Here is a 26,227-nt window from a genome sequence, read left to right as displayed (position 1 = left end):
AGCCGCGGCTTTGCTGCGTCTTCCCTTCTAGATGAACTCGCTTTCGGGCGAATTCGCCATCCCGTCACGCTCTCCCCACGACGGCAGCGCAGACGTTGCTCCGTTGAGAGCCAGCCTGGCCCGGGGAGGCCGCTGAGGCTGGGACATTTGGGGGAGCTGCCCATCGTGATCTTGCTGCCTTCACGTTGTCCAACGGGGTGATTTACTCACCGTCACCCCAACGCAAACTCAGAGGGAAAATCTTCAGAGCGTCGACAAGCCGAGGGTCGCCCTGGCAGGCCGCGCCGCCTGTGTGTGCGCGAGACGTGTGTGACACGAAGAGTTGCCAAGTAGAATTTCAAATAATTTCTTTTTAGTATAAATATATCCCAAATATGCTGATCTGAAAATGTAACTTAACTGGCGTCCTGTATTTTACTCACTGCCTTTGGCAACCCTGACCTCTTGCTCACACGCTCACACACACACTCACACACTCACGCGTACCTCCACCCTACTTTCTCACCTCGGAGTCTTGTACTGCTGAAAATCCCCTCGAGGGTTCCGAGCCTCTCACTTGTCTCTTCCTCTTTGTTGCTTGAATTTTGATCACACCTTAACAGCCGATCAGACACGTTGAGATGCGGGCTGGGCCCCTCGAAGCCACCAGCCTTTGGGCGGCCTCTCCACTGAGGGCATGAGCTGCAGGGGCAGCGGGTGCTGGGCCGTGGAGGCTGCAGAGAGGCCAGGGAGAGGCAGCTGGAGGGGCGCTGGGGGCATAGGGCCCCGGGCTTGGAGAGGGTGTACCCCTAGGCTTGCTTTCAAACTGGCCAAATCCATGGCAACAACAAGGGTCACCTTGGTGCAAAGGTCCTCCAAGCAGGAGGCGCCCGGCCCCGGGCTGCAGCGCGCTCTTTCTTGATTTGTGCAAAGGCTCCAGAGGGGCTGGCAACTGCCTTGGTGACTTAGCATTTAGGAAAGATTGTTACCTGCCAGGAGTGTGCGAATTGGCTTAAAATTCACGACTCCCGGGGGCTCTCCTGATCACAGACAGAACGGGCCCCAGGAGTTTTGGAGCAGTAGCAGGCGAGGCCGGAGCCTGCCGCCCCCTTAGTCTGGACGCCCCACACCACTCACCTGGGCTGTCCTCACCTGGGACCAGCAGGAGCAGCACAGCGGACGACATCCAGGGCTGCGCAGGCCAAGTCAATACAACAGGAGGCTTCTGCTGCAGCCCCCTCCCCTGAGGCTCAGGGGGTGAGGGCCACGCTGCTACACCTGGGGACGTGGTAGGGACCCGCATCACGGGTCCAGGCTACATGGCAGGCACCAGTCTTCTGGAGATCCCATCCCCTCCAGGCGGCCACCATCGCCTTCGTGTCCCCCCAGTGGACCCTGACGTCCGCTCCTGCAGCAGAGACCTGCCGTCCTCTCGCAGACTGTGTCTGAGGGACCCCCGCATCCGGGGAGCGTGGAAGCAGTGGCCGCCCAGCAGAGTGCCCCGTGGCCTAGAACCCGGCCCCACCCGCAGAAGGCGGTGGGAAGCGTGTGTGGCTCCAGCCAAAAGCACAGCTTCCAGCTGACCAGCCTGAGATGCCAGGAGTCAAGCTTCAGGCACGGCTGCCTCTAGGGGTTCCGACAGCGTGCCCAGCTCTGCTGATCGCCAGGCCTGGGGCACGTGCCCGCCCCATAACTGGGTTGAGGAGAGAGGAAACTTTGCTACTGATGGGGTTGGGTGAAGATCGGGGAGCGGGTCCCAAACAAGGACTAAAGAGCAAAGCAGACATGCAGACCAGTCCTCTGCACCCTCCAGAGAAAACCCCTCTTCCCGCCCCACCCAACACTGCAGCCTCCCACCTGCCTCGCCCTCGTAGTGCCCACCAGGCTGCACTTCTCCAGAGACGCATCTTGTCACCATATCCCAAGCACCCAAAGGAGAGCCTGGCATTTAGCGGCTGTTGAGTATCTTTCAATACGAACGGATAAAGCGGAAACAAACCAGTCTCTCCACTAGAAATCACCTGTGGTTTGGCCCACGGGGCACATGAGAGGAGAGGGTGAGGGGCGTACTCGTAGGTGCTTAATAAATGCTCAGTACCTGCACGCCCAGGACAGAGCCTGCCCCCAAACAGCCCCAGGCTGGGAGGAGCCAAAGATGGGCCCCAGCTGCAGGGGGGAGGAACACCTGGGCCCTGGGGGTGGGGTCTGGCCTCAGCTGCAGGCCCTGATGGCTGGCTGAGCGCATACGACAGGGCCTCACCCCAGGCCCCCAGCTGTGGGTCTAGGGGAGCCCCGAGGATTTGCACCAGAGGGTGGGTGTCCCAGCTCAGTACACAGCGTGACCCCTGCTCTGCCTCCATGCCCTACTCAGGCCCCCAGGGACTGGATGCTGGCCCCACATTGTCCGCTGCCCCTGTCAAGGCCCGTCTTCTCTGCTCAGGTGGAGCTGGGCAGGCGGCAGAGACCCGGCCTCGACGGGGCAAAGTGTGAGAAGTGGGGCTCCGAGGGCCATGGTCTGAGCCCGGCCACAGCCGCAGAGGCCGCTGAGCTGGAGGGCAGAGAGGGCTTGCTCAGCAGCTCCATCCGCCGCGCCCTGCGTGCCCACCGCACCCTAGGAGAGGGCACCTGCAGCCCCATTGGGCCGCCAACTGAGATGCAGCTTTGCTGACTCACCCAGCCGAGTAGAGTTCACGTCCAAGCCAACCGTGTCGACGCCAGAAACCGCCTGTCGGCGAAGGTGGGCAGGGGAGCCGGGGCCGAGCCTGCAGTTTCCCGGGGAGTGGCTCCTGGAGAGGCGGGGGAGGAGAGCCTGCCCGAGACCCCGGGGGGCACGGAGACCCCAGCTGGAGCAGGCGGCGTCGGGGCCCGTTTCACAAGGAGCTGAGGGCCACACTGGGCAGGGCGCGGGTACTTGCAAAGAACAGTCGCCTCTTTTCTTTGCCAGTCGTGTTTGCACACGCAGGCTGCGTGGAGCATTTCCCCAGTTTTAGTCTGGAGAGCGAGGTCCCCAAGACACGCGGCATCGTGGGGGTCACGGGAAGAGCCCACAGCAAAGAGCTGCAGCTCGGGAGGAAGGCCCTGGAGAGAGGCCGGCGTGAGCACTGTCCCGTCCCGACACCCCCACTCTCGCGGGCCACACGAGGCTCTGCCCAGGGCAAAGCCTGGGACACCTCCCTGTTCAAAGGCCCCGCTAGAAAGTGAAGCAACAGCGGTCCCTGGTGGCAGCGAGCGGGAGGCACAGCCAGGCGGCCCACACCGGAGCCCGCGCCTCCCCAGAGACCCCGCATCTGGGGCCACACCAGGAGCCACACCTGGTGCCTTTCACGCCTCCTGCTGACGCCAGCTGCCCTCAGACCCCAGGTGGCCTGAGCGGGGAGGCCCAGCCTTCTTGTCCCTGCTCCGGGTTTCCTTAAATGAACTTGATCTTCTAAGAAGCAGGTTTGGCTCAGCTCTGTGCGGAGAGGAGCCGCGACCTTCCCTGCGGCTCTGCCAGGAAGCTGAGGCCGGGCGTCCTGGGCCGGAGGCAAGACTGCCCGACGGGGGTACCAGAGGGAAAGCTCTAAGCAGGGTTTGCAGCTGGGAACTGGTTAGCAAGTCTCAGCACCCCCACCCCCAGACCCACTGAGTGGGAGATGGGTGAGCCAGGGTCGGGTGTCAGCAGCTCCCACGTGGATCTGAGCACCCATCTGGGAGCACAGCCTTAAGGGCATCAACATCAGCTCCTTGGCATGCACAAGGGGCAGCACGCAATGTCCTCTCCCCTAAAATGGGCCGGCAGGAGACCCAGCGTCCTCAGCCCGACCCCCTCGTCCAGGTGCCACCTCCCAGAATCCCAGTGGCTCTGCTGGGCACGGCCACCAGGTCAGAACCCCCAGGCACCTGAGGGGCTCTGCTCTGCCCACCTGGCGCACAGGCCTGAGCCTGGCAGCTGAGCCCACGAGGACACAGATGCCGAGGAGGCTTCCGGAACAAGGCACCGGCCACCTCTGTGTCCCAGAACTCAGGGGGACGTGCGTCCACATGGGCAGCCCTGGACGCTGACGTCACCCTCGCGGCACACAAGTGAACTGAACAGAGCTTGGAGACCAGGACCGGCTCCCCAGCGAGTCAGAGGAGGCAGCTTTCCAAGTGTCCAGTGTCCAGCGCCAAGGCTTCCCCGCAGGCACGTCACGGCGGGCCCGACAAAGGAGCCTCCCCGGTGTGTCAGCAGAGATGGGTTGAAGGGCTGCGCTTTCTGAGCATCTCAGGGGTTGCAGGTGCCTCTAAATGCAAGAGGTTACAGGCGCCATGAACAATCACAGGCCAAGCCTGGGGGGCCACCTAGGGCCACCCCGGAAGTCAGCCTACTCCAGCGCCCCCCGGCCCATCGGCGAGCCGACCCGAAGCCGAGGCCTGGTGGGAAAATGTGGAATTTGGGGCACATTGCTGGCGTTCAGAGAATGAAGCTCTGCACAGGTATTTCCACGCAGCATCGACAACAAAACTGCCGCACCCACGTGGCCGTGGGGACAGGTGACACCCACGAAAACCAGAATAGGGTGACGCTGAGCCCGGCCCCTGCAGTGAGGGGAGCGGCGGGGGGACCCCCCAGCGACAGTCCTGTGTGCCCTGGATCCTCTTCATGTATTACCTGTGATTGTCATTAATTAGGGTGTCAGGCACCCCCGAGTCCGTGACCCTCGCCAGCCGCGGCCGGGAGTGCTCAGCCCGCCCCGCACCCGGGAGGGGCTCTGGCGGCAGGTGGGGGGACCCGCGGCCCGAAAGGCCGAGGTTGGGCAGCGCGCGCTGGAGGCCTGCGCCCCGGAACGCGGGCAGCAGGGGGCAGCGGGGGGGCAGCGGGGGGCACCCGCCGGCCACGCCCAACGTCCCGACCCCGGGATTCTCACCATGAACGAAGCAAAGCCTGTGCTGCCGCGGCGCCCCCTCCTGCTGCTGCCGCGGGGACCCAGGCTCCCGCCACGGCTCCCCGCGCCCAGCCCGGCGGGGCGACTGCCCGGGCCCCGCATCCGACCCTCCGACCCGGGCCCCCGGGCGAGGCTGCAGCCCAGGGGCCGCCCCAGGCCCGGGGGGCCTCCAGGAGGCGGGTGGGGGCGCAGACACAGCCAGGGAGGGCCTCGCCGCCAGCGCGGGGGGGTCCCATGGGGCTGCGGCCGCAGGGCCTGTCCCCCAAACTGTCCCCCAAGCCGCCCCCCCCACCCTGCCCAGTTCCCTGCCCCACCCCCGCAGCCGCGCATGGAGGAAGCAGGTGACAGCTCAAAAAGAAGAATCTTTTAATAAAAATCACTCATAAAAATCCTAACAAATTTCAAAGAGCGAGATATTAATTAGAACATTTATAAAAGAACATCTGGTCCTTTACAAAAGCTCCCCTTTAATTTAAATACATCTCTTATTTACAGATTAAACATAAACTCCGTCCAGGGCCGCGGGGTCATTGCACGGCGCCGAGAAGCCCTGGAGGGTCCCGCGCCCCGGCCTCCGCGGGGATTGTGTGGAGTTTCCCTCCTGCGCGAAATAAATAGAAGCACAGCTCTGTCTTGCTATTTAAAAGTAAAACAAAATACCTTTAAAAATAGTATTTCTCTGCCTCGCAGCGAGGGGAGGGGACGGGTCAGGACGGTCCACAGGCCGAACGCGTCGCCAGATTCACAGCCACATTCACGGGGACCCACCCGCCCGGGGCAGCACCGCGGAAGGGCTGGGCTCTGGGGTGGGAGGAAGGAGCACGGTGTGATCCCAAGTCCCGGCTCAGCTGCGGGTGGGAGGGGGACCCTTCGGCGCCCCCCCAAAGGGCAAGCTCTCGGGGAGGGAGCAATGAAGGGCTGGGGCTAGGGTGGCGGATGAGGAGGGACGGGGGCAGGCAGCCGCCAGGCGCGGGGGCAGGTGGAGGCGGGGACAGGCGCACCCGCAGCTGTAAGTCCAGGCGGGACGCAGACGGCGCAGGGCAGGGAGGCTGTGCAGCCAGAAAGGGGGGGGGGGCGGGAGGCGAGGGCGCTCGTTTCCACCAGGTCCAGCCCAGCCCACGTCACCCACACCCCGTAGAGATGGGGTTCCCGGGTCACAGGTCTACGCGGCCGAGCTGCCCTGGGCCTCCCGGAAGGCTGCTTTCAACAGCAGTTGCCAATCCCTTTTCAGGGTGGGGGCCCGAGTGGGCCCCCCCATTCTACCCGCCTGGGGATGTGGGGACAGCCACCTCAGTGCCGGGTCCTGGGGCAAAGCCCTGGGCCAGGCCATCACAGAATCACCCCCGAGCCCAGTCTCAACTCGGGCAGAAGCACAGACAGCCCCTGCCCCAGCCCGGGCGGCCCTCTCCGGGCCAGCAGCGAAGAAGCCAGTGTCACGCTCAGGACACGCTCCCCGGGGCTGGCCCCAGACAGCACTCGGGCACCAGGTCCCCCGGACCACTGACCAGGAGCAGCCTCCAGCTCGGGGCTCGCCCTCACCTTGGCCCCGTGCGTGTGCTGGGACGAGCCCGGCGCCCCAAGTGGAGCGGGCGGCAGACCTGACGCAGAACGCGTGGGCCGCGGAGCCCAGGCCTCAGGGGCACGCAGCTGACAAGGTGGCATGGCAGGACGCCCCAGCGGGCAGAGGGGGGGCCCTGCGGGGGACGACAAGAAGGCCGCGGGGAGCGCACACCTGCGGTCAGGGGCGTGGGGGCAGGAGGCGCCCAGAGCAGGCAGACAGGCGCACGAAGGGCCCGTCTCCCCTGACGGCTGCCTCCCCCGGGCCAGGGGCCGTCCCTCCCGGCTTGGCCAGGGACAAGGCCCGGGCATGTGTGCGCGGGCGGGTTTTCAAAGGGGCCTTTTGGTTTCACTGAGTCAATAACAACATTGAAAATAGAGGATTTTCAAAGAAAATTTCCTAATCAGTAGACGAGACCATGTCGCTAAACAGAATCTTCTCAAATGAAGAAAAAAAGGTAAAATAGAAGCATTTGATTTTTTTCACTTTAAAATAATTTGCATAGTAAAGATTTAAAAGACAGAAGTGATGTGACTGTTACTGAAAATCCCTTTTTTAAGAATCTCAAAGACCTGAATGAGAGATCTATTTTAAAAAACAGTAGCACTTGAATTCTCAAGGAGTAAACATCTCCGAGCCGGCTGCAGGGTAATGGCTTAAGCAGCACTGGCTTCGCCTGAAGGCTCATCACGCGCCCTCCCGCCCGGCACCCACAGGCCAGGCGTGGCCACCAGGCCCAGGGCAGCTCGCCCTCCCCACCTCCCTCTCTCCCCCTCGCCCACCTCCACCTCCCAGAAGCCAAGCCGGGTTCCGATCCGCCTCTGCTTCACAGGCGAGCACAGTGCAAGTTCACAGACAGACGACTCCACTCCGGCTCAGGAGATTGTACGAAAAGAAAGGCATTTTAGCACGACTCCCTCCTTATACGAGCTTGCTAAAATATCGAGCTGAAAGGCATGAACTGGCCTGCAAGATTCCAGAATCTTCTTTCTAACTATTCCCCACCCAGGTCCCTGTCACGGCAGCCCTCCCACGAGCCACACGGGCCTGCAGGAGCTGTGCGTCCTGCAGCCCAACACCGCGAGGCGAAGGCACTGACCACAGCCCGTCTCCACAGAGAAGCAGCCTCCAGCCCAGCTCCTCCCTGGCTCAGCTCATTGGCACAAGACACGGGAAACAACAAAATTCCAGCCCAAACACTCAGAACTGAGAACGCTTGGTTAGTAAACAGACAGGCGGAGGCTCAGACACTTAGGTATGTTGCTCTCCCTAAAAGGCACCCGGTTCTGGAACTAGGGGAGCTCCTCAGGTAAGTTCAAAGCAGACGGGGCCTACCGGCAGAGCCCTACCTGCTAAGCCCTGGACCGGGCATGGCCCTAAGAGACTTCAGGATTGGGACAGAACCAGCAACGATAAGCAGACAGCGTGTAACACTGTGAGGGTTACTGGCGCACAGAGGAGCGATGGGGACCGTCCCCGTGAGGTTTCAGTCACAGGCGGCTGCGGGAGCCTGCTTATCCAGCGCGAGGGAGACAGACCATCCGCAGGGGTGCCAGGCCCAGCTGCTCGCAGGCGCCACAGGCAGCCCCTGCAGGGCCGGGCCCGGGAGCAGGCGGAGGTCTGTCCAAGGAGCCGAGACGTCGGCCTGTGGCGAGCAGCCGGGCTTCCAGGAAACTTCTCACGTCCACGTGCCCTTGTTAAGAAACACAGGGCATTTCACTGAAGAGAAGAGAAACGCTAACGTATGCAAGAATTTACTAGTGTGGCGGGCAGCTGGACAAAACTCCAACACCACCCTGGACGGCCAGACGGCATCTTCTTCACTGGCGGCCGGACCTCGCGTGGCCTGGGCTCGGCCTCTGGTCCCTTTCGGGGCGACTGCGGGGGCACCTGTCAAATCAAGCCAACCATCTGGTCGATCTGGCGCATGTAGACGCTCTTCAGGGGCAGCGAGTACCTCCTCTCGTCGGGGATGCGGTTGCACTAGGAGGGAAGCGCAGGGCACCATGAGTGCAGCCGGAGGCCTCGGGAAACATGCTGACGGCCACCTGTTCTGGGTAAACTCGGATGCCCAGACCTCCTGACCAGGGGTCTCTGGTCAGCACGGCTGGCACCTGGGACATCCCCCACCCTCCGCCTCCCAGGTGTGACAACACAACTGTCTCCACACTGTCAGAGGCCCTGCGTGGAGCAAAGCACCTGCGTGAAAGACCACGTGAAAGACCATTTAACCTCGTCACCAGGCTGGCGACACACCGGGCAGCAGGGGCTCAGACACCAGACCAGGGCAGGCCAGGACCCGACACTGTGTCCAGAGCTACGGCCAGCGCGTCGGCAGCCTGAAGACCACGTGGCCTCTCTGAGCTTATGGTGCTTCTCGCCTCCGGCTCAGACCCGGCGCTCCAGAGAGCCGCTTGCTTGCTTGTTCATTTTTTAAGTAAAGGCATTTTTTTCCCCTCAACGGAGATGCAAGACTGAGAACCTGGATGTCATCTCGGGAGACCCAAGTACATCCACTATGTGCTCCCCACAAGTGGCTGCCCCCACAGGACCGGGACTGACAAGGCCTGACGAGGCTAAGGCCCAGCCCGGGGAGCAGAGAGCCTCTGCCCAGGCGCCCCGGCCGGAGCACTCACGTTGGAGCTGGAGTTGATGACGCCCAGCTCGTGGGGCCGGGGCCTGGGCGCGGAGTTCCCGGGCCGGGCCTGGCCTTCCTCTTCTGAGAAGAGCTCCTTCCAGGGCGACTCCCGCAGGTGCGCGTCCACAGCCACGATGTGGCCCTCGGTGGTGAACAGGTACCTGCTCCCGGCCTTGTGCACTGGGTTCTCCTCATCGAACAGCTGCGGAGGCGGAGCGAGAAGAGATACGGCGTGCTGGCGCTGACCAGCGCCCGGGGCCGATCAGAGTGCTTGGCGCTCCAGTGCTCCAGGGGCAGGTGTGAAAAGGGCAACCCCTCCACCTGACTGCCAGGCAGAGTCACCCGTTCTGGGTAAACTCAGATGCCCAGGCCTCCCACCCCAGCACCCACCTCCCCGCCGCCCAGCCTAGAGGGGCAGGAGTCCTGCTAAGACCCAAGTCAGTGAGCAAGCAGGGCCCTGGGCTGGGGCTCTGGAACAGCCCCCCACAATCAGGCTCCCTGCGGTGGCGGCTCCTGTTCTCTCCGCCCAGGGCACCAGGCCCAGCCCGGAGCCGGACGTCCAAGTCACAGCATGGCCAGGCTGAGCACACGGGGCGCCCGGGAAACCCCTGCACCAACAGTGGGCAGGCGGGGTGGGGAGGAGCATCCAGAAAGAACACGCCTGGGGCGGGACTCGGGGAGGGGGCAGGGTGTGTCATGTGAACGGATCCCTGGCATTTGGAACCAGGGAGTCCGGCCCTGCCCTGCCCTGCCCTGCCCGGCGTAGCTGCCCACGCACGTGCACACAGCAAACAGCAAGCACAGGGTACCCCAAGCTTGCTTCCCCAGACCCGAGTTCTTTCCTGAGAGCACCCTGACTCCACTATAGCCCGCAGGACACTGCTGCTCTGCCCGGCCTGCTCAGGTCGCCTGGCCACGGCCTGGCCACTGGGACCAGCAGGGAGGGGTAAGGAGGGGCCTGGGTCCGAGCAGGCACCCACATGGCGGGGCCCCAGCTGCAACGTCTGGAAGGCTCAGACCCGCACTTTCACAGCCTGCAGAACACACACCCGAGCAGCAGTCAGAACAGCAGCTCCAGGGGCCACTTGTCCACACCCAGCCTCCAGGGGCCACCCTGCCTGGCGGCCGGGCACGACAGGACCGGGAGCTTTTGGAAGCATCCCTGTGTGTGGCCCACAAGTACGCGCGTGGCAGACATCCCTTAGGCCGTCGGCCAAGCTAGTACAAAGCACACTGGGCAGGAGTTAGGAGGGCTGCTCAGCTCCACCACTGGCCCCCTGACCCTCCCTGCAGGCCGAGCTCCTGTGGGGAAGAGCAAGGCCCTTCCAGGATGGAGCTGCTCACCTCCCGCCACGTGGGAGGGTGCTCTGGGGACTGGCCAGGCCGTGAGGTCAGTCAGGACCGCCCAGCCAGAGGGGACAGGCGCCCCCTCCAGAGCACTGTCCCTACCGGACACCACTGCGCCCCTCGACCTGCCCAGCCACGCGCTGCCGACACCCACCCCGTGCCGTGTCCAGATCCAGGGACCGGAGGGCCCACGGAAAGGGCTCGCGACAGCTAAGGAGCAGCCACACGCTCCAGGCAGGACCGCGCCACCCACGCCCGCCTGTGCACACGCACCAGGTACAGGTATTTACAGGTCTCGCTGAGAAAGAAGCTCTCCATCCGGTCCTCTTTGGACTTGTCCACAACGTGGTGCAGCGTGGCGTACCCACACCTGCAAGACAACCTCCGTGAGGCGCCGCCCTCCCGCCCATGCCTCCTCCTCAGAAGCAGGTGCGCCGGCCCAGGCCCCAGCCCAGACACCAGGAGCCACAGGGGCGGCTCCTTGAAGTCACAGGGTGCTGCTTGAAGTCAGCCCCGGGGGCTGAACCCAGGTTCGGTGCAGAGAAGGGAGGCAAGGCGGGGTGGAGGGCGTATGCCAAAAGCGTAACCAGACACCATGACAACGACCAGCAGCAAACTGAGGGCTGCATTAAACGTCCAGCCCCTGTATTTGTAAAGCTGATGTATCACCTGGATAGTCTGAACAGTATTTATACAAAATGCTTGCTAAAAATTGAGGTCACAAAATAAGGTCACAAAATTGAAAGGGATTTTAAATCTACACATCTACCCACGTTCTACACAGACGCATGAGGAAGGGCCCTCGATGGTGCGCCCACGGGCCGCCTGGGGAGGCCGGCGTTAACGCCCGTCTGCCTGGTGCGCTCCCCAGACGTCCTGAGCGCCCACGTCCTGTGCTGAGCTAGGGGGAACAGTTACTTAAAAATAATGTGCGCGCTCCGCTGGAAGCTTGCAGAACAAAAGGCCAAAAGTCAAAGTGATCCCCAATTTAAAGGACAGTCTCTACTATAAAGTAAACAATCTCCCTACAAAATCAGCATGAATGACCTGTTCAATAAATTAAAATGCCAAGCAGTATTTTCCCAGAACAACTCAAAATTAATTGAAAGTGGCCAGTAGAAAAAGGAACTTAGAGAACTGACTTGACTTTCGTGTACTTCTCCAGACTCTGCAGGATATCCATCCCTACGTGGAGGTAGAAGGGGTTCTTGGTGGCCTAAAGAGAGCAGGAGAAAACGTGATCCAGCGGGACTGCGTGCCTCAAGGTCCCCAGCAGGTTGCGGCCGGCGCAGGCATGGGCCCAGCTCACGCCATCTGGGAGGCCTCGAGACTCAGGGGCCCAGGGACCCCACAGCGGGTGCCGAAGCAGCCTCCGTCCTGATGTGACAGGGCAGAATCAGCCTGCTCCAGGGCAGAGCAACAGCCCCTTGATGCCCCGATGGCGTCCTGGCCTCCCGGACAGCACCGGGTCTGGGGACACATCTAGAAACCAAGCAAGGTGCAGGCGCCAGCACCGGGCTCGGCCCACACTGCACCTGCTGGGCTGTGAGGGAAACGGACAAGGGAGGGCTCTCCGCTCTCCTCTCCCGACCCTGAGAACTCGGACCTCCTGGCTGACTCTTTTGTTCCTGCTCCAATATGGTTTCTTTAGTAAAAAATTTCTCTGGGGAGCTGAGACTCTGACCCACCGGGAGGTTACAGTAGGATCATCACCGATTCTCACCTAGTGTGGCAGGAAAGCAGCCACGTGACTCGGCCATGCCCGGGCCAGGCTGTGAGGCTGACCCCTCACTCTAAGGAGACAGAGCGAGCCGGAGGCTGAGGATGGCAGGACAGGGAGGCAGCGAGAGACACAGAGACCCCGAGTGCCAGGAGGAGCTCAGCCAGAGGCAGCCCTCCCTCACCGAGAGCTTGGGGCCACGAGCCCCCCCTACTTAGGGAGAGCACTATGGCGGCCTCGCGTCCCCTTTCCAGCCAGAAGCAAAGCGCAAGGATTCAGGACAAAAGGCCGGCACCCGCCTGAGCCACGGAGCCCCGACCCCGGGCTCCCCAGCGCGTCTCGCAGCGTCCGCAGGGTGCTGACGGGCTGCAGGTGGCGTGAGGCCGGTATCCCTGACACGACGGGTCGGCTGCCAGGGGCGGATGTGGACTCTGGGGGGATGTCTGCCTTCACCGCAAGGAGGAGACTCCCAAGGGGGGCACTGCGCTGGCACTGAGACTAACACCCTCGGGGAAGGAGTACAGTAGGTGCTGCTTACACACGAAGCACAACTGGCAAGTGGATGAATCCCAAATAATTTCCTTTACAAGCAAGAAAAGGAAGTTTTTGTCTGTATACTTACCGCACGGACCAGGAATACGGACCCCACCACATGTGGGTTCTTTGGTAAAATAAACATGGAAACACTGAGCACCCAACCTCCCTCTTGACCGTCAAGGGCACAAGAACGCACAGAGCGCTGGTGCAGCTTGGCCCCCTACCCGCACCAGCCTGTCAGTCTGTCTACAGGCCCACCTGGCCCAGGGCCCAAGGGCCCCCTACCTGGTAAAGGAGGTAGGTGGACTCCACCAGCTCGGGCCGCAGCGGGTAGAAGGGCACCTCAGGCGCCTGCAGCTGCCAGTTGTATCTCTCAGGGAGGGCCCCGTAGCGCTTCCAGATGGCATAATAAAAGGCGTGGAGGCAGATGGCGTCTTCCACATCTCCTATCAGAACCTCAGGGGACACGGGCACATGTAAGCCACGGCACCCCGAAGAGCCCCGAGGGCAGGACAGTGCCCTTGGCCCTGGATCTCCCACCCCGCCCCCGCACAATGCCCCGCCCCCGGGCCGCGCGGCCCTGGGCATCAGGACAGGACAGGAGGGTCGGCACCACGGGCAGGCAGCTGGGCCCCAGGGCAGCCTCCCTGGCACCTGGCCTGCCTCTGCGGCTTCGCCTCCTTCTCAGGCCCAGTCAGCGCTCACGCTCGTCGCCCAAGCAGAGCCATCGGGACATGCTGGGCTATGAACCCCCAAATCCACAGACCCAGAGGCCCGGGGCATAGGGCGAGAGCGGGGCGGGTGAGGGAAGTACCTGCAGTCCCGGGAAGAAGGCCTGCAGGGAATCAATCCAGGTGTTCATCAGCTGCCCGCTGAACATGTTCACGTTGACGTACAGCGGGGGGTCTCCGTCCCCCTCGTTGCAGGCTTCCCGGCTACGGCCAAGCAGAGCGCGCAGGGCAGGGGCTCAGGGACTGCCAGGCGGGCGAGGGTCAGCGCGCTCTCTCCCGACTCGCCCTTCAGCCTCGGCGGGCAGACCACCTCCGCCTGTCTGCACGGAGCACGCGCCACAGCAGGAACTCGGGCTGGAGCGCAGCCCGGCCCGCCACGGGCAGGCGGGAGCCTGCTGATTTCTGGGGAGACCCTCCACGGGCCTGGGAGCACACAGGTGCACGGTGCTCAGGGCTACTCCTCGACTCGCTTGGGCCTCCAAAGAACAAAAATGACAACTCAGGCCACAGCCCCTGCCTGAACACGGCGCCTGTGCCGGGGCTCCCATGGCAGGTCGGAAGTGGGCCCAGGAAATGCCTGGTCTGCAGGACACTAGCAGCTGTCCCTGCACAGGCCCTGACCCGACAAAGAAAGGCCTGGGGAGAGCGGAGACATCAGGAGAAGCCACCTAGCTTCAAACAGCCCCTCTCGGCCGCCACACAGGACGAGCGACGGCGCAGCAGCCAACAGCGCTGCCTAAACAAGCCTGGCGGGGAGACCGTGCTCACTGTCCCTCCACTGTCCGCAATCAAAGGCCCAAAATACTCGGCAATGACCCTGCACTGGGCTCCATCTGCACGCGCAGCCACAGTGGAAACACACCCGCGGAGCCAGTCCCCGGCAGGACCCACCCCCTGCACTCGACGGCAACCCGGACAGATGGTGGCCCGGTCACTGCAGACCCGGCCGCGAAAACACGTGGCTTCCATGGTGGCCCCCATTTGTGTCAGGCCACCCGGAGGGGAGCTGCCCACAGAGGCCGGCTGGGCCGGTTCCCGACCCTCAGGGCAGCGAGAGGACGCCGTGGAGGCCCTAAGTCCAGGGTGACCGTGAGTAGCAGCAGCCCCTCCCCACCCCTGCCCCCTGCGACTGACAACCAGGAGTGGGAAGGTGAGGGCAGAAACTAGCAGACGCCGTGAGTGAAGAAACACAAGGGTCCAGAAGGCCGTCTAATCACCGCCAGGACGCAGGGGAGCCGGTTCGGGGACTCACCCCCTTCTCAGGTGGCTCTGGATGCTCTGATACGCGGCACTGAACATCTCCAGGTCCTCCTTCTCTCCGAAGAGAATGTACGACTTCAGGAGGTACTCGTAGAAGGAATCCAGGCCCGCGCCCAGGCCGCTCTGCCTCCCGACCCAGTGGCCCGTCTGGATGTTCACGACATTGCCTGCAAAAGCCACCACACATGTCAGCACCTGGGGACGTTCGGCTGTCGCCCGCCGCAGCACTGCCCCCATGGGCAGTGGGGAGGTGCCAGGCCCTGGAGGGCCATCAGCGGGCAGCAGCAGGGGCAACCATGGGGCCTTTCTTAATACAGGTGCTGCTCCTGGCACACACTTGCGGACACTGAAGAGACAAGAAAAATCAGTCTGGGCCTCCCGGGTGGCGCAAGGGGTTAAGCACCACACTGTGAAGCAATCCACAGCCTCTGCAGCACAAGTTTGATCCCCGGCTGGCCAAGGAGCAACCACAAGGCGCAGCAGACCTCTCCTGCCTCGCCCACTGCTCCCCTCATCAGTGTCTTCAGTCCGTCTGCCTGTTCTGCTCCCCACTCTGTCTCTGGTACATCCTCTCACCCTCCCGTGCATCTGGCCTGCACCCCAGTTCTTGTATAAATAAAAAATCTTTGGAAAAAAAAATTGTCTTTAAAAAAAAAAGTTTTTGGAAAAGAAAGTATCATGTTGGGCCTCCCCGGTGGCGCAGCGGTTGAGCGCTGGGTTGCGAAGCTGCCCGCGGCCTCTGCGGCGCCGGTTCGATCCCCGGCTGCTCCCCGGCCACCGGCGGAGGATCCCACATGGCGCGCAGACCTCTCCTGCCGCCCGCTGCTCCCCTCAGCAGTGTACTTCGGTCCTTCTGCCTGCTCTGCTCCCCGCTCTGGCTCTGGTGAATTCTCTCACCCTCCCGCGCTTCTGACTGTACCCAGTGCATGTATAAACAAAACAAACAAACAAACAAAATAAATAAATAAACATGCCTCTATTAAAAAAAAAAAAAAAAAAAAAAAAAGAAAGTATCATGTTGTTCATAGAAAAACTGTCCATAAAAGGGAACTATAAACGAGAAGTAACGCCAGAGTGGTCTCTGGGCAGCGCTGAGATGGCTACTGTGAGGTCGGGCCGAGCTCTGGCAGGCCTGGAGGGGCGTCCCAGGGTGACAGGGAACGCTGGCTCAAGCCACACACGACGGTCGTGCAGGCCGGGTTGAGGAGCCGCGGCCGCACCGGGTGATGGGCGGGGGACACATTTATTTCCACTGCGATTAAATACCACAAACTTGTGAATAAACTTAAGCAGGATAAGGAAAACCGCTAATGAAAAGGGCAGCTTTACCGCAGCGACCTGGGTAAACAGCCAGTATGTGAGCCCAGAGCAGAGAGGGCCCCCCTCGGGGGAAGACAGCTGCACCAGGTGAGACCCAAGCCCGGAGTCGGAGCCATGAAGAACCCGCAGGTGAGTGGTTAGTGCGGGTGCAGGCGACTCACTACACCTTTCCTGCTGCTGTGATTTCAGGCACACCCTGAGCCCTGACCCCAAAGCAGGTCCAGTCCGAGCTGGCGGCCACTAGGCCACGCCTCAGTCATTTTCAAAGCAGAAAACCAGCCTCTCATAACCCTAAGCTCCTGGACTTCAGGCCTTGCATGGAGTAACTTCACCTGCCGCAGGGCAGTTCTTTTTCCAGCATTTCCTTTAACAGTGACTCTCCGAGCAACACACCAAGGGGCTGAATCGGAAGATTCTTCTCCTCCCAGCAAACCTGAAGGCTCACTCTAAGCAAACATCATGTGAAGAAACAGCCAAAGGCAGGGCCGGGCCGACCCTTCCGAGTCCTCAGTTCCCAGATTTGACAGCACCACAAAGAGGAAGGGCAGGGACAGGATCCGGCACACGGTGACGGAGAAGGTGCCACCTACCTAACAGCCCCGTCTCGTTGCTCCGGAGCTCCCAGAGGGCTTTCACCGCGCGCCTGGCCACCCACTCAAATGTGGAGTCCCCCAGCAGGCGGCTCAGGATCCCAAATTCCACCAGCAGGGAGCCGGCACCCGCCGTGCAGGTCTCGTTGTTGCTGTCCGGAGGAACGCCCGTCTTGAGATTCACCTGGCACAGAGGACACAGGGCGCAAGGTGGATGTCACAGCCCTGCAGGCAGCTGGCAGGGCACAGGCTGCAGCTCCTAGGGGCCCAGCACGCTGCAATGAGCCAGCTCGCAGGCCACATGACACCCAAGACAGCGCAGGAGCCGGTGTAAAGCTCATCGAGACAGTATGCATGCCTGAGCCTCGTGGGGCTCAAGGGAGCGAATCTTAGGGAAATCGCAGTCCCGGCCATGCTTCCAGCGGCCCTTGGTCACACTGCACAGCCGTGGGGTGAGAGACCAAGCAGGCCGTGCTGCTCGTGACTTTGGAGCAGGCCTCTTGCACTCACGCCTGCTCAGCAGCCTCAGCGCTCCCCGACCGGGGAGGGAGGCGCCGGGCACCCAAGGCAGCCTGTGCCTTTCCCGCGGCCCTGGGCACTGCGATCCCCCAGCGGGGTCCGCAAGGGTTGCCTCCATTCCCCGGGAGTTCTGGGCTCAAAAACCAGCTGCCGTAAAGACGGAATCTCTCCAGATCTTGTGTTTAAGCCAGAAGCCAGCATGCAGGTGTGCACAGGCTTATCTGAAGGATCCGCCTGAAGGACCTGAGCCTTCAGAACCTCCACGCGCTCGGCACCTCGCCCGAGGGTCTTCAGGAAATGGACCCAGGTCAGACGGGCTTTGCAGCAGGGAACATGAGCCCCACATGCAAAAGGACCTAAGAAAACTGATCACGGGGAACAAAGTTCCCGTAGGGAAGGATGAAGTCAGATATGTGACTGCCCAGCACACAGTAGGTACTCAATAAACACTGAATGAGGCAGAAAACATTTCCCTCGCATTTAGGACCAAATTCTGGCAAGAACACGGCTTGGTTTTCCTCTTCCACCTTGGTCCCAGTCTCCCCCCAGTAAATATACTTAGGGAGGGTGGTGGCTCCGAGACCCCGTCTTGGAGGCCTACCCACCCGAGGATAGGGGCCCCCGCTCCTGTGGCCTACCCACCCGAGGATATGGGATCCCCGTCTTGGTGTTCTCGAAGGCAGGCAGCAGCCTCACGGCCAGGTCATGGGCCATGTGCAACAGCTCATTGTCGTAGCCCTTGATGGTCATGTCGCCAAAGGGCTGTGTGGAGTCAGTTATGATCCTGTGGGCAGAAAGAAGGCTCCCCAGTACCCTGTGCGAGAGAACACAGAGGGTGAGAGCCCGTCGGTGCAAATGCACAGGCGCAGCTGAGAGGACAGAGCAGCCTCGCATGCCTTCTGGACTCAGTTGCCCGGTTCGGAGGACCCTCTAGGCTGACGCGCAGCGCGCTCAGTCTCAAGACAAACACCACCTTTTAATCTTAGTAAATCATTCTTGATTTTTCTCACTTGGAGAAAAAACTTGGAATACAAGAAGCAGAAAAGAGCAAGACAATAAACACCAGGAACTTTTGTGGTGGGGGCCACCGAGCAACTGACAAAACTCTCCCATTCTGGGTGAGAAGTCCGGAGCGTGTTGGGGGGAGGCCCTGCGCGGGGCAGGAGCCGCCCTCCTAGATCCACCTGCCCTGAAGAGTGGCGGGACTGTGGGCATTTTCCAGAATAAGTGTTTACACACGAAACTGGGTATGGACTGGGGGGGGCGGGGGGGGGGGCGTGTGAGACAGGCAGGAGGAGGAAATGCGCCCAGAAGGGAGCGGAGCCCGCCCGGGGCGAGACGGGAACTGTCATTTCCTCCAGAAACCAGCAGGGGCTTCCTGGGGACTCGACAGCAGGAAAGGCAGCTGAAAGGAAGCAGACGCTGACTGGAGAAAGGGAGGCCGTGGAGATCTGCAGGAGGGGGCGCCAACCTCACCCCAACATTAAAGCAGAAGTGTTCAAGATGTCATTACTTTGGACGTCATTTCTTTCATTTTTATAACTCCAAACAGGAAGGTGAGCCGGCCCCCGCACCCGCCTGGCCCCGGTCCTCTCTGCGCGCGCGCGCGCGCGCACACACACACACACACACACACACACACACACACTCTCGCGCCGCATCCACGGAAGTGCCAGTTTACCTTATCGTGGCCTCAAAGACCTGGACGGTGGAGTCTTTGTCAAATGAAACTGTGTCGATCACTAACTTGACTGCTTTCTGGAACTCGGATGAATTTCCCATTATCTTTAAAAAGAGGAACAGAGACCATCAGCGCGGCTGGAAATGACATGGGCTATGCGCAGCGGGGGCGGCCCGGAGGGCAGAGAGCCCAGCGCTCTCAGAGCACGTTCCAGCCGGCACCGTGTCTTCCTGCTCAGGGCTCCGGGCTCCACGCAGGACTGCAGGTGAGGTCTCACAGGCCCTCCCTCGGCACACGCCCCCAAGTCGCCTCGTCCCACTTAACATGCCAGGCCTGACCATTTCTAAAATTCCTGAGATGAGGGGCCTCCCTGGTGGCGCAAGGAGTTAAGATGCAACCTATGAAGCTGTCTGCAGCCTCTGCAGCACGAGTTCAATCCCCGGGCTGGCCCAGGAGCTACCCACATGGTGCAGCAGGCCTCTCCTGTCTCCCCGCTGCTCCCCTCAGCAGTGGATTTCAGTCAGTCTGCCTGTTCTGTTCCCCGCTCTGTCTCTGGTAAGTCCTCTCATCCCCCCACACCTCTAGCCGACACCACAGTTCTTGTGTGCATAAATAAATAAATCTTTCAAAAAAAAAAAAAATTCCTGAGATGAGGAGATGAGTAAAAATAAAGCTGAAAACTGAATAAAGAGAAATGTGACTTTCCCTCTGCTCCTCAACTAAACGCACAGCTTGGGTGTCCAGTTCCCAGAGAGCAAGACATCTGGCAAACGGACGAGTCTCGTCTCGGGGGGCCTAGCCCCCCTGCAATCCTCAGGCTGTCCTTATGGAAAGGGTGCAGCACTACGATTCTCCTCCCAAGCTACTCTCCCTCCAGGAAACACAAAGAAGCACACCCAATTTTATAGGCTAACCCGACCTGAAACGCTTTCCTTCTGCCGAAAAGTCGTGACACCACCACAAGACGGACATGAGAACAAGGGCAAGCGCCACGTTACTCGACCTCCACGCCGCCCGCTTGTGTCCCTAGCACGCCTGGCCGCGCCCCCTCGCCGCTGCTCCCTGCACGTGCCATGAGCCCAGGCGTCGCTCCCCAGCAGCCCCCATCCTCTGAGCGGCTGTGCGGGGGCGGCAGGTCCCCCGGGGCCCCACGGCACAGCTGCTCAAGCCCACGCGAAACGTTCACAGGAGGAAAGGAAACCTCAACAGAAGCGGCAGCTGGAAAGGGACGCTGACGTGCTCACACGTGACCGGCGCGTGTGCTAGGAGGGCCACCCCAAGCCTGCTTCCTGCAGATGGTCACCGACAACAACGCGCAGAGCAGCTGACGGCACTGGCTGCGCTGAGACCGGGAGGCTGCGAAGCGACATCCAGCTGCAGCGCCGGTCTCTGGCAGTCTGGTCGGGCAGCGAGGCAGGGCCGGGCCTCACTAGAGCCGGGCGGGCAGAGCTAAACAGACTTCTTCCTCAGGGGCTTCTCAGAGCCTGTGAAATGCTGCCGCGCTGGGCAGCTCTCTGGCGGGGACCGAGGCCCTGAGTGTGTCACATTCACTTGGAAACAGAACCCTTAGCTCGGGGACTCCATCCTGGGAGGGACCAGCTGAGCACGAATCCACTCTGAGGTCACAGACTTGCACTCCTTCCCACCAGCGCCAGAGGTCACTGGGCGAGGGTGTGGAGAGGAGGTCTCCACGCTCAGAGCGGGGCGGGGCGGGAGAGCACGCGGGCTGCAGAGGCCACTGACGGAGCCCGGAGCCACTCGCGTGGGCCTGGGCAGAGCCTCTCCCCGGTGCCTGGCGGCTGGGAGGCTGCACGACCCGTCTGGGCACATTCTGCTGGGCCACGAGGTGTGGGAGGGGTGCAGGCGAGGGGGTGATGGGGCACAGCAGCAATGTCTTCAGGAGATACTGGGACAAGAAACTGCTTGGCAATAGAATGAAATCCCGGATGTCCTACCAGACCGACCCCCAGCAGGACACACACTCAATGCCCCTCCAGGCCTAACGACTATACTCCAAGCAGAGAGGACAGAGGGGTGCAAACCTAGCACTCCTGACAGCTCTGGCTCTTCCTGGGCAGGCAGGAGACAAGAGCGGATGATAAAATGCAGGATCTGCGCGTGCGGCAGTGAGTCTGCTGGGCTGAAGGAGAGCAAAGGCGTTCTAAAAGCCCCTTTCCTCAGAGATCAGCCCCTCAGGAGCCGAGTCCTACAGGGGCGGCAGGACACGCCTGGGACACAGCGTCCGCGCAGCTGTCTGTGCAGAGGTCTCCCATCCCCGGAGGCGAGAAGGAAATCTCGGGTGAGGAGCCATGGGCAGCAGCAGTCTGGCAGCCCCCACAAATCCCAGCAAGCAAAGGAGAGGCATCTCTGTGCAGGGGCCTGCGAGCAGCCAGACCAGGGCTCAGACGTGGGTGAGGCCTGCCAGCCGGGCCCTGCTCCTGCACATACAACTCTTAACCGCAGTGACTGTGGACGCCCATGGAATTCTCTCTGCATTCTGTGAGGGAATAAAAAGTGGGAAACTGGAAGAAAAGTGGGTTCCCTAGGGGGCCTCCGTGGTGGTGCAGGGGTTAAGTCTCAGCACTGTGAAGCTGTCCGCAGCCCCTGCAGCACATTCCATCCCCGGCCAGGAGGCTACCCACATGGCGCAGCAGACCTCTCCTGTCTCCCCCTGCTCCCCGCAGCGGTGGGTTTCGTCAGTCTGCCTGTTCTGCTCCCCATTCTGTCTCTGGTGAATCCCCTCACCCCCGCAAATCTGGACTATACCCCAGTTCTTGTATGCATAAATAAATAAATCTTTAACAAAAAAAGAGAAAAGTGGGTTCCCTAAAAACAATTACATTTCCTGCATTTTTTCAAAGGGAATCTCGTCTCTCCTCATTTAATCTTCAATGCTTTTCTGAATAAACAACAGCCCTCAGGGCAATGACTACACTGCTCCAGGTTTCCCAGGACCCAGCCCTGGGGCAGGAGGGCAACCCCTCCAGAGCGCTGATCCTAGCGAACCAAGAACAGCAGAGTGGGGCTGAGCACTCACCGCCAGAGTGTCCAGTGCGTCCACGAGGGTCAGAGAGTAGTTCCCTAGGACGTCGTTGATGTTCAGGTTTGAACTGAAAAAGAAATGAGATGCAAGTTAAATAAAAGCACTTTATTAGAGAAAGCAGCCGCAGAAACGGAACACCCATCGGCAGCACAGGCGGGGGGCCGCGCGGGGGGACGGGATGGCCGGTCTGCTCCCCAGGTCACGTCCTGAGGGTCCCAGCGGGTGGAGGCAGGGGCGGCGAGGCAGTGCCGAGCCCCGGTGCTCACTCACCCGCCCTCCCGCAGGCCAGGAGGAGCCTCGGAGACAGTGAAGGAAGGACCGACAGCCGCAGAGATCACGTTTAATGTTCATGAGGGAAAAGGCCCCTCTCACTTTCCCGAAGGCCCTGACGCTGCCGTCAACCCTGGCCGCGCTGCAGCCCCGGGGCTCTGGCGGGTGCCAACCTCCCCCAGGCGAGGCCCCAAGGCTGGTCCTGCCCCCTCAAGACCCTGCAGGGGCCCCGGCCAGGCTGCGCTGTGCCACGGCGCCATGGACAGAGAACGGGCAGGCCGGTTTTAGATTTTTAAACATAAAAAGGGCTCTCCTCTCACATGGCGCCGGCAAAATGCAGGGCTGCGCCTCCTGGCCCTCTCCAAGCAGGGCAGGCCCTGCCAGAGGCCCTCCGCAAACGGGCACTGTGGGCTCCCATGGGCACCCCAGGGGCTGGAAGGGAAAGGGGCAGAGAGCGGGGAAGGGCCACGCCCACTGGGGGCCCCACACTCACACTCGGTTCTGCCAGCTCAACGCTTCTGCCCGGCCCGCGTGGCGCGATCCCAGGCCTGTGCTGAGAAGCCTGGCTCATGGGAACTTTCAGCGCAGAGCCTCCCAGCCGGAAGGTGCTGGAAGGCAGGGCCCCAGGGCCCCGCCGTCTCCCGAGTCACACCGACCTGCGCCCACTGGCCCTCCAGCCACCCAGGCCCGGGCTGGAGGGCCGCCCTGGCTGCTGTGCTTCTCCTGCTAGGTTCCGAGCAGAAGGGCCCAGTCCAGCGCGTCTCCCAACCAGGGCTGCCCCGCGGCCGCCGACAGCGAGCACCTGCAGGAGCCACACGCTGAACGCGGACTTGCAGGACCCAAGCAGGTGCCTTCGCGCCTCTCCCCCAGACGAGCCACCCCAGGACAGGCGCTGCGGCCCCACCACGCGGTGCTACGCCCCTTTCACCAGGCGCCGAAACAGAACCGGGAGCGGGGGAGGGGAAGGAAGGAAGACACAGGCTCCGGAAAACCCGGCAGGCCCCCCACAGACCCCACAGACACTCCCGCCGCCTGGCCAGGCGGACTGCGGCTCCGTCCCGGCATCCAGTCGGCCCGCGTTCCTGCCGCCTCTCCTCAGTGGCTGCCCCGTGCCCCCGCGGTGACCGCCCACGCCTCCAGCCACCCAGCACGGAGAAGCGGGCAACCGCGGCGCCTACGGGTCAATCTGGTCACGAAGCTCACAACCCGCGAGCAAGGCCCCCCTGACCGCCCGCGCCCGCCCAGAGCCGGCGGCCCACAGTCCCGATGCGGGGGCTGAAGGCTGGGGAGGGGGCCCGTCGGCAGGGGCCGGGCGGGGGATGCAGGAGACGCGATTCTGCAACAGTCACAAGTGTGACCCGCGGCCCCGGGGCCTGGGGGTAGGGGCAGAGCAGGCGCGAGCCGGGGCCTGTTTCTGTTTCAGCGGCCGAGTCCCGGGCTGACCGTGGCCACCGCCGCGAGACGGGCAAGGGTAACCCCCCGCACTCGGAGACACGCTGGAGCTGCCACCCGGGCCGGGGAGGTACCGGGCTGGCGGGAGGCCTGTGGCTGACGGGAGGGCTTGCTGCTTCTCCAGTGTTCAGGTTCCACGCACTTCACGTTATCACCCGCCCTCCTCGGGCCGGCAGGCGGGCAGGTCAGCCTCGCGGGATCGCCCAGAAACAGGAAAGGGTGCCCAGAGCACAAGGCTCTCCCCAGAGACATGGCCAGGCAGCCTGACCTCAGGGTCCCCACACGGTTACTGTACAAGCAACCCCCGAGCCGCCCCCAGAGACCTCATCCTGGCGGGAAGGCCCCGCGCTCCGGAGGGTCCCCGGGTGCCGCAGGGGAAGGCCTGCATCAGCTCTGCCCAGCCGCAGCCACAGGCGCGTCTGCTCCCAAACCCTTTCCTCGGGAGCAGCGGCTCTGCCCACCTGCGGCCGCGCGGGCCTCCAGGTTTTCCCGCCTCCTTCCCTAATAGACCTTCCTTTTACAATGTCAAAAAAATAAATAAAAAGGCATAAAAGCACCCCAACACCATCCCCGCCCATCCCCGCCCACCGCCACCCAGGCCAGGGGGCCCAGGCCGGCTCCCTGCCTCACCCCAGGGGAGAGCTCCCAGAGGGCGGGAAGGGGGTGCTGGGGCCCCTCTGGGCCCGCGCAGGGGGCGAGGGCGCCCGGGCCAGCACAGGGGCTGCGCCAGGTGAGCCGAGGGCGCTGGGGGCAGGAAGGGGCCGGGCCTGCTGGCCGGCAGGATTTTAGGCTTTTTTCCCTTCAGATTTCAACGTTTTCCTCCCCAAACAACCCCGACGGGCAGCAGGGCACGGGTGTAAAGTCCAGGCGCCGAGCAGGACGGCGCGCAGCCTCCCCGGGGCCGAGGCTGTCAGAAGCCGGCCGAGACCCCCGGAGACCCCGGAGACCCCCGGAGAGGCCAACCCGGGGCGGCCCGCGGGGTCCTCCCTCCCTGGGGACCGGCTGTCAAACCGCTGCCAGGCCGGGCCCTGGCGGCCCGCGGGGGCTCCCTCCCCGGCCCAGGCGCCAAGGCCGCGCACCCCGGGTGCGGGTGGAGCGGGCCCGGGGCGGGGCGAGAAGGGGGGGCCGTCCCCCCCCCACACCCCGCCCGCGCCGTCCTGCGGTCAGGCCGGCCCCTGGCACTCCAGCCGGGGCGGCGTTAGTCCCGGGTCGCAGGGGGCTGGGGTCCGGGGTCGCGGGGGGCTGAGGCCTGGGGTCCGGGGTCGCGGGGGGCTGGGGTCCGGGGTCACGAGGCGGGGCTTGGGGTCCGGGGTCGGAGGAGTCCCAGGGTCCGGGGTAGCGGGGGGATGGGGTCCGGGGTCCCGGGGGGCTGGGGCCTGGGGTCCGGGTCCCAGGGCGGGACCTGGGGTCCGGGGTCGCGGGGGTTGGGGTCCGGGGTCGCGAGGGGCTGGGGTCCGGGGTCGCGGGGGCTGGGGTCCGGGGTCCCGGGGCGGGGCCTGGGGTCCGGGGTCGGGGTCCCGGGGGGTCGCGGGGCGAGCCCTGAGGGGGTCCGGGGTCGGGGTCCCGGGGTCCGGGGTCCCGGGGCGGGGCCTGGGGCCCAGGGTCCGGGGTCGGGGTCCCGGGGTCCGGGGTCGCGAGGCGGGGCCTGGGTCCAGGGTCGCGGGGTCCCGGGGCCCGGGGTCGCGGGGCGGGGCCTGGGTCGGGGTCGCGGGGTCCCGGGTCCGGGGTCCCGGGGCGGGGCCTGGGGCCCAGGGTCCGGGTCGGGGGTCCCGGGCCCGGGGTCGCGAGGCGGGGCCTGGGTCCGGGTCGCGGGGTCCCGGGGTCCGGGGTCGCGGGGCCGGGGGCGCGCACTCACGGGTCCCCGCGGTCCGGGCCGCGGCCGCGGCAGTGGATGGGGTTGAGCTCGTCCTGCGGGAAGGCGTGCGCCATGTAGCTGTCGTAGCCGAAGGCGAACATGCCCCGCGCCCGGTCGCGCATCCGCGCGCGCAGCTGCGGCGGGAAGGCCCGGCTGTAGCGCCGCTCGTACTCGTCGCGGGCGCGGCCGCCCAGCACGGCGCCCCAGGGCCGCGGCCCGCACGCGCCCGCGCCGCGCCGGCCCGCGCCGCGCCCCGCCGGCCGCAGCCACGCCGGCCCCGCCGGCCCCGCGGGCGGCCCCGGCCCCGCGCCCGGGCCCGCGGCGGAAGGGGGGCGCGGGGGGGCCGCGGCCGGGCGGGAAGCGCGCGCGCGGGCCGGGGCCGGGCGCCAGCGCGCAGGCCAGCCAGAGCGCCGCGTGCAGGCCGAGGCGCAGCAGCAGCAGCGCCAGCACGAGCGCCCGCCAGCGCATGGCCGCGCGCCGCGCCGCGCATCCTCCCCGCGCCGGCGCGCGGCCCCTTTAAGGGGCGCCGTGACGCACCCGGAACCGGCCCGCGCCCCCCCCCGCGCCCGCCCCGGCCCGGCCCGGCCCGGCCCGGCCGGCCGGCGGCCCGGCCCCGCGCCCGCCCGGCCGCGGGGATTGGCCCGGCCCGGCCCGGCCTCGCGGGGCGCCGCCCGGCCTCCCGCCCGCGCCATAGGCCGCGCCGCAGCCCCGCCCGCAGGCCCCGCCCCGCCGCCTCTCCCCCCCAGACGCCTCAGGCCGCGCCGCAGCCCCGCCCCGCACGGCCCTCCCCTCACGCCCCGCCCCCCGACGCCTCAGGCCCGCC

At 63.8% G+C, this 26,227-nt stretch overlaps 1 protein-coding gene across 1 annotated transcript; it reads right to left on the bottom strand.

The window, feature by feature from the left end:
* Positions 1-7,214: 7,214 nt before the first annotated feature.
* Positions 7,215-25,872, bottom strand: EDEM1 (ER degradation enhancing alpha-mannosidase like protein 1). Its single transcript, XM_037522083.2, is given in 13 exon segments — positions 7,215-8,424; positions 9,078-9,281; positions 10,700-10,796; positions 11,569-11,642; positions 12,969-13,139; positions 13,498-13,618; positions 14,667-14,841; positions 16,585-16,768; positions 17,746-17,917; positions 18,785-18,888; positions 21,822-21,894; positions 25,405-25,746; positions 25,748-25,872. Coding segments are annotated over 13 exon segments (1,932 nt in total). The 3' UTR covers positions 7,215-8,334.
* Positions 25,873-26,227: the final 355 nt, after the last annotated feature.

Source organism: Talpa occidentalis, unplaced genomic scaffold (genome assembly GCF_014898055.3).
Source record: "Talpa occidentalis isolate TD23 unplaced genomic scaffold, MPIMG_talOcc4v2.1 talOcc4.10, whole genome shotgun sequence".
Classification (NCBI taxonomy): Eukaryota; Metazoa; Chordata; class Mammalia; order Eulipotyphla; family Talpidae; genus Talpa; species Talpa occidentalis.
This window is presented reverse-complemented; position numbering and strand designations above follow the sequence as displayed.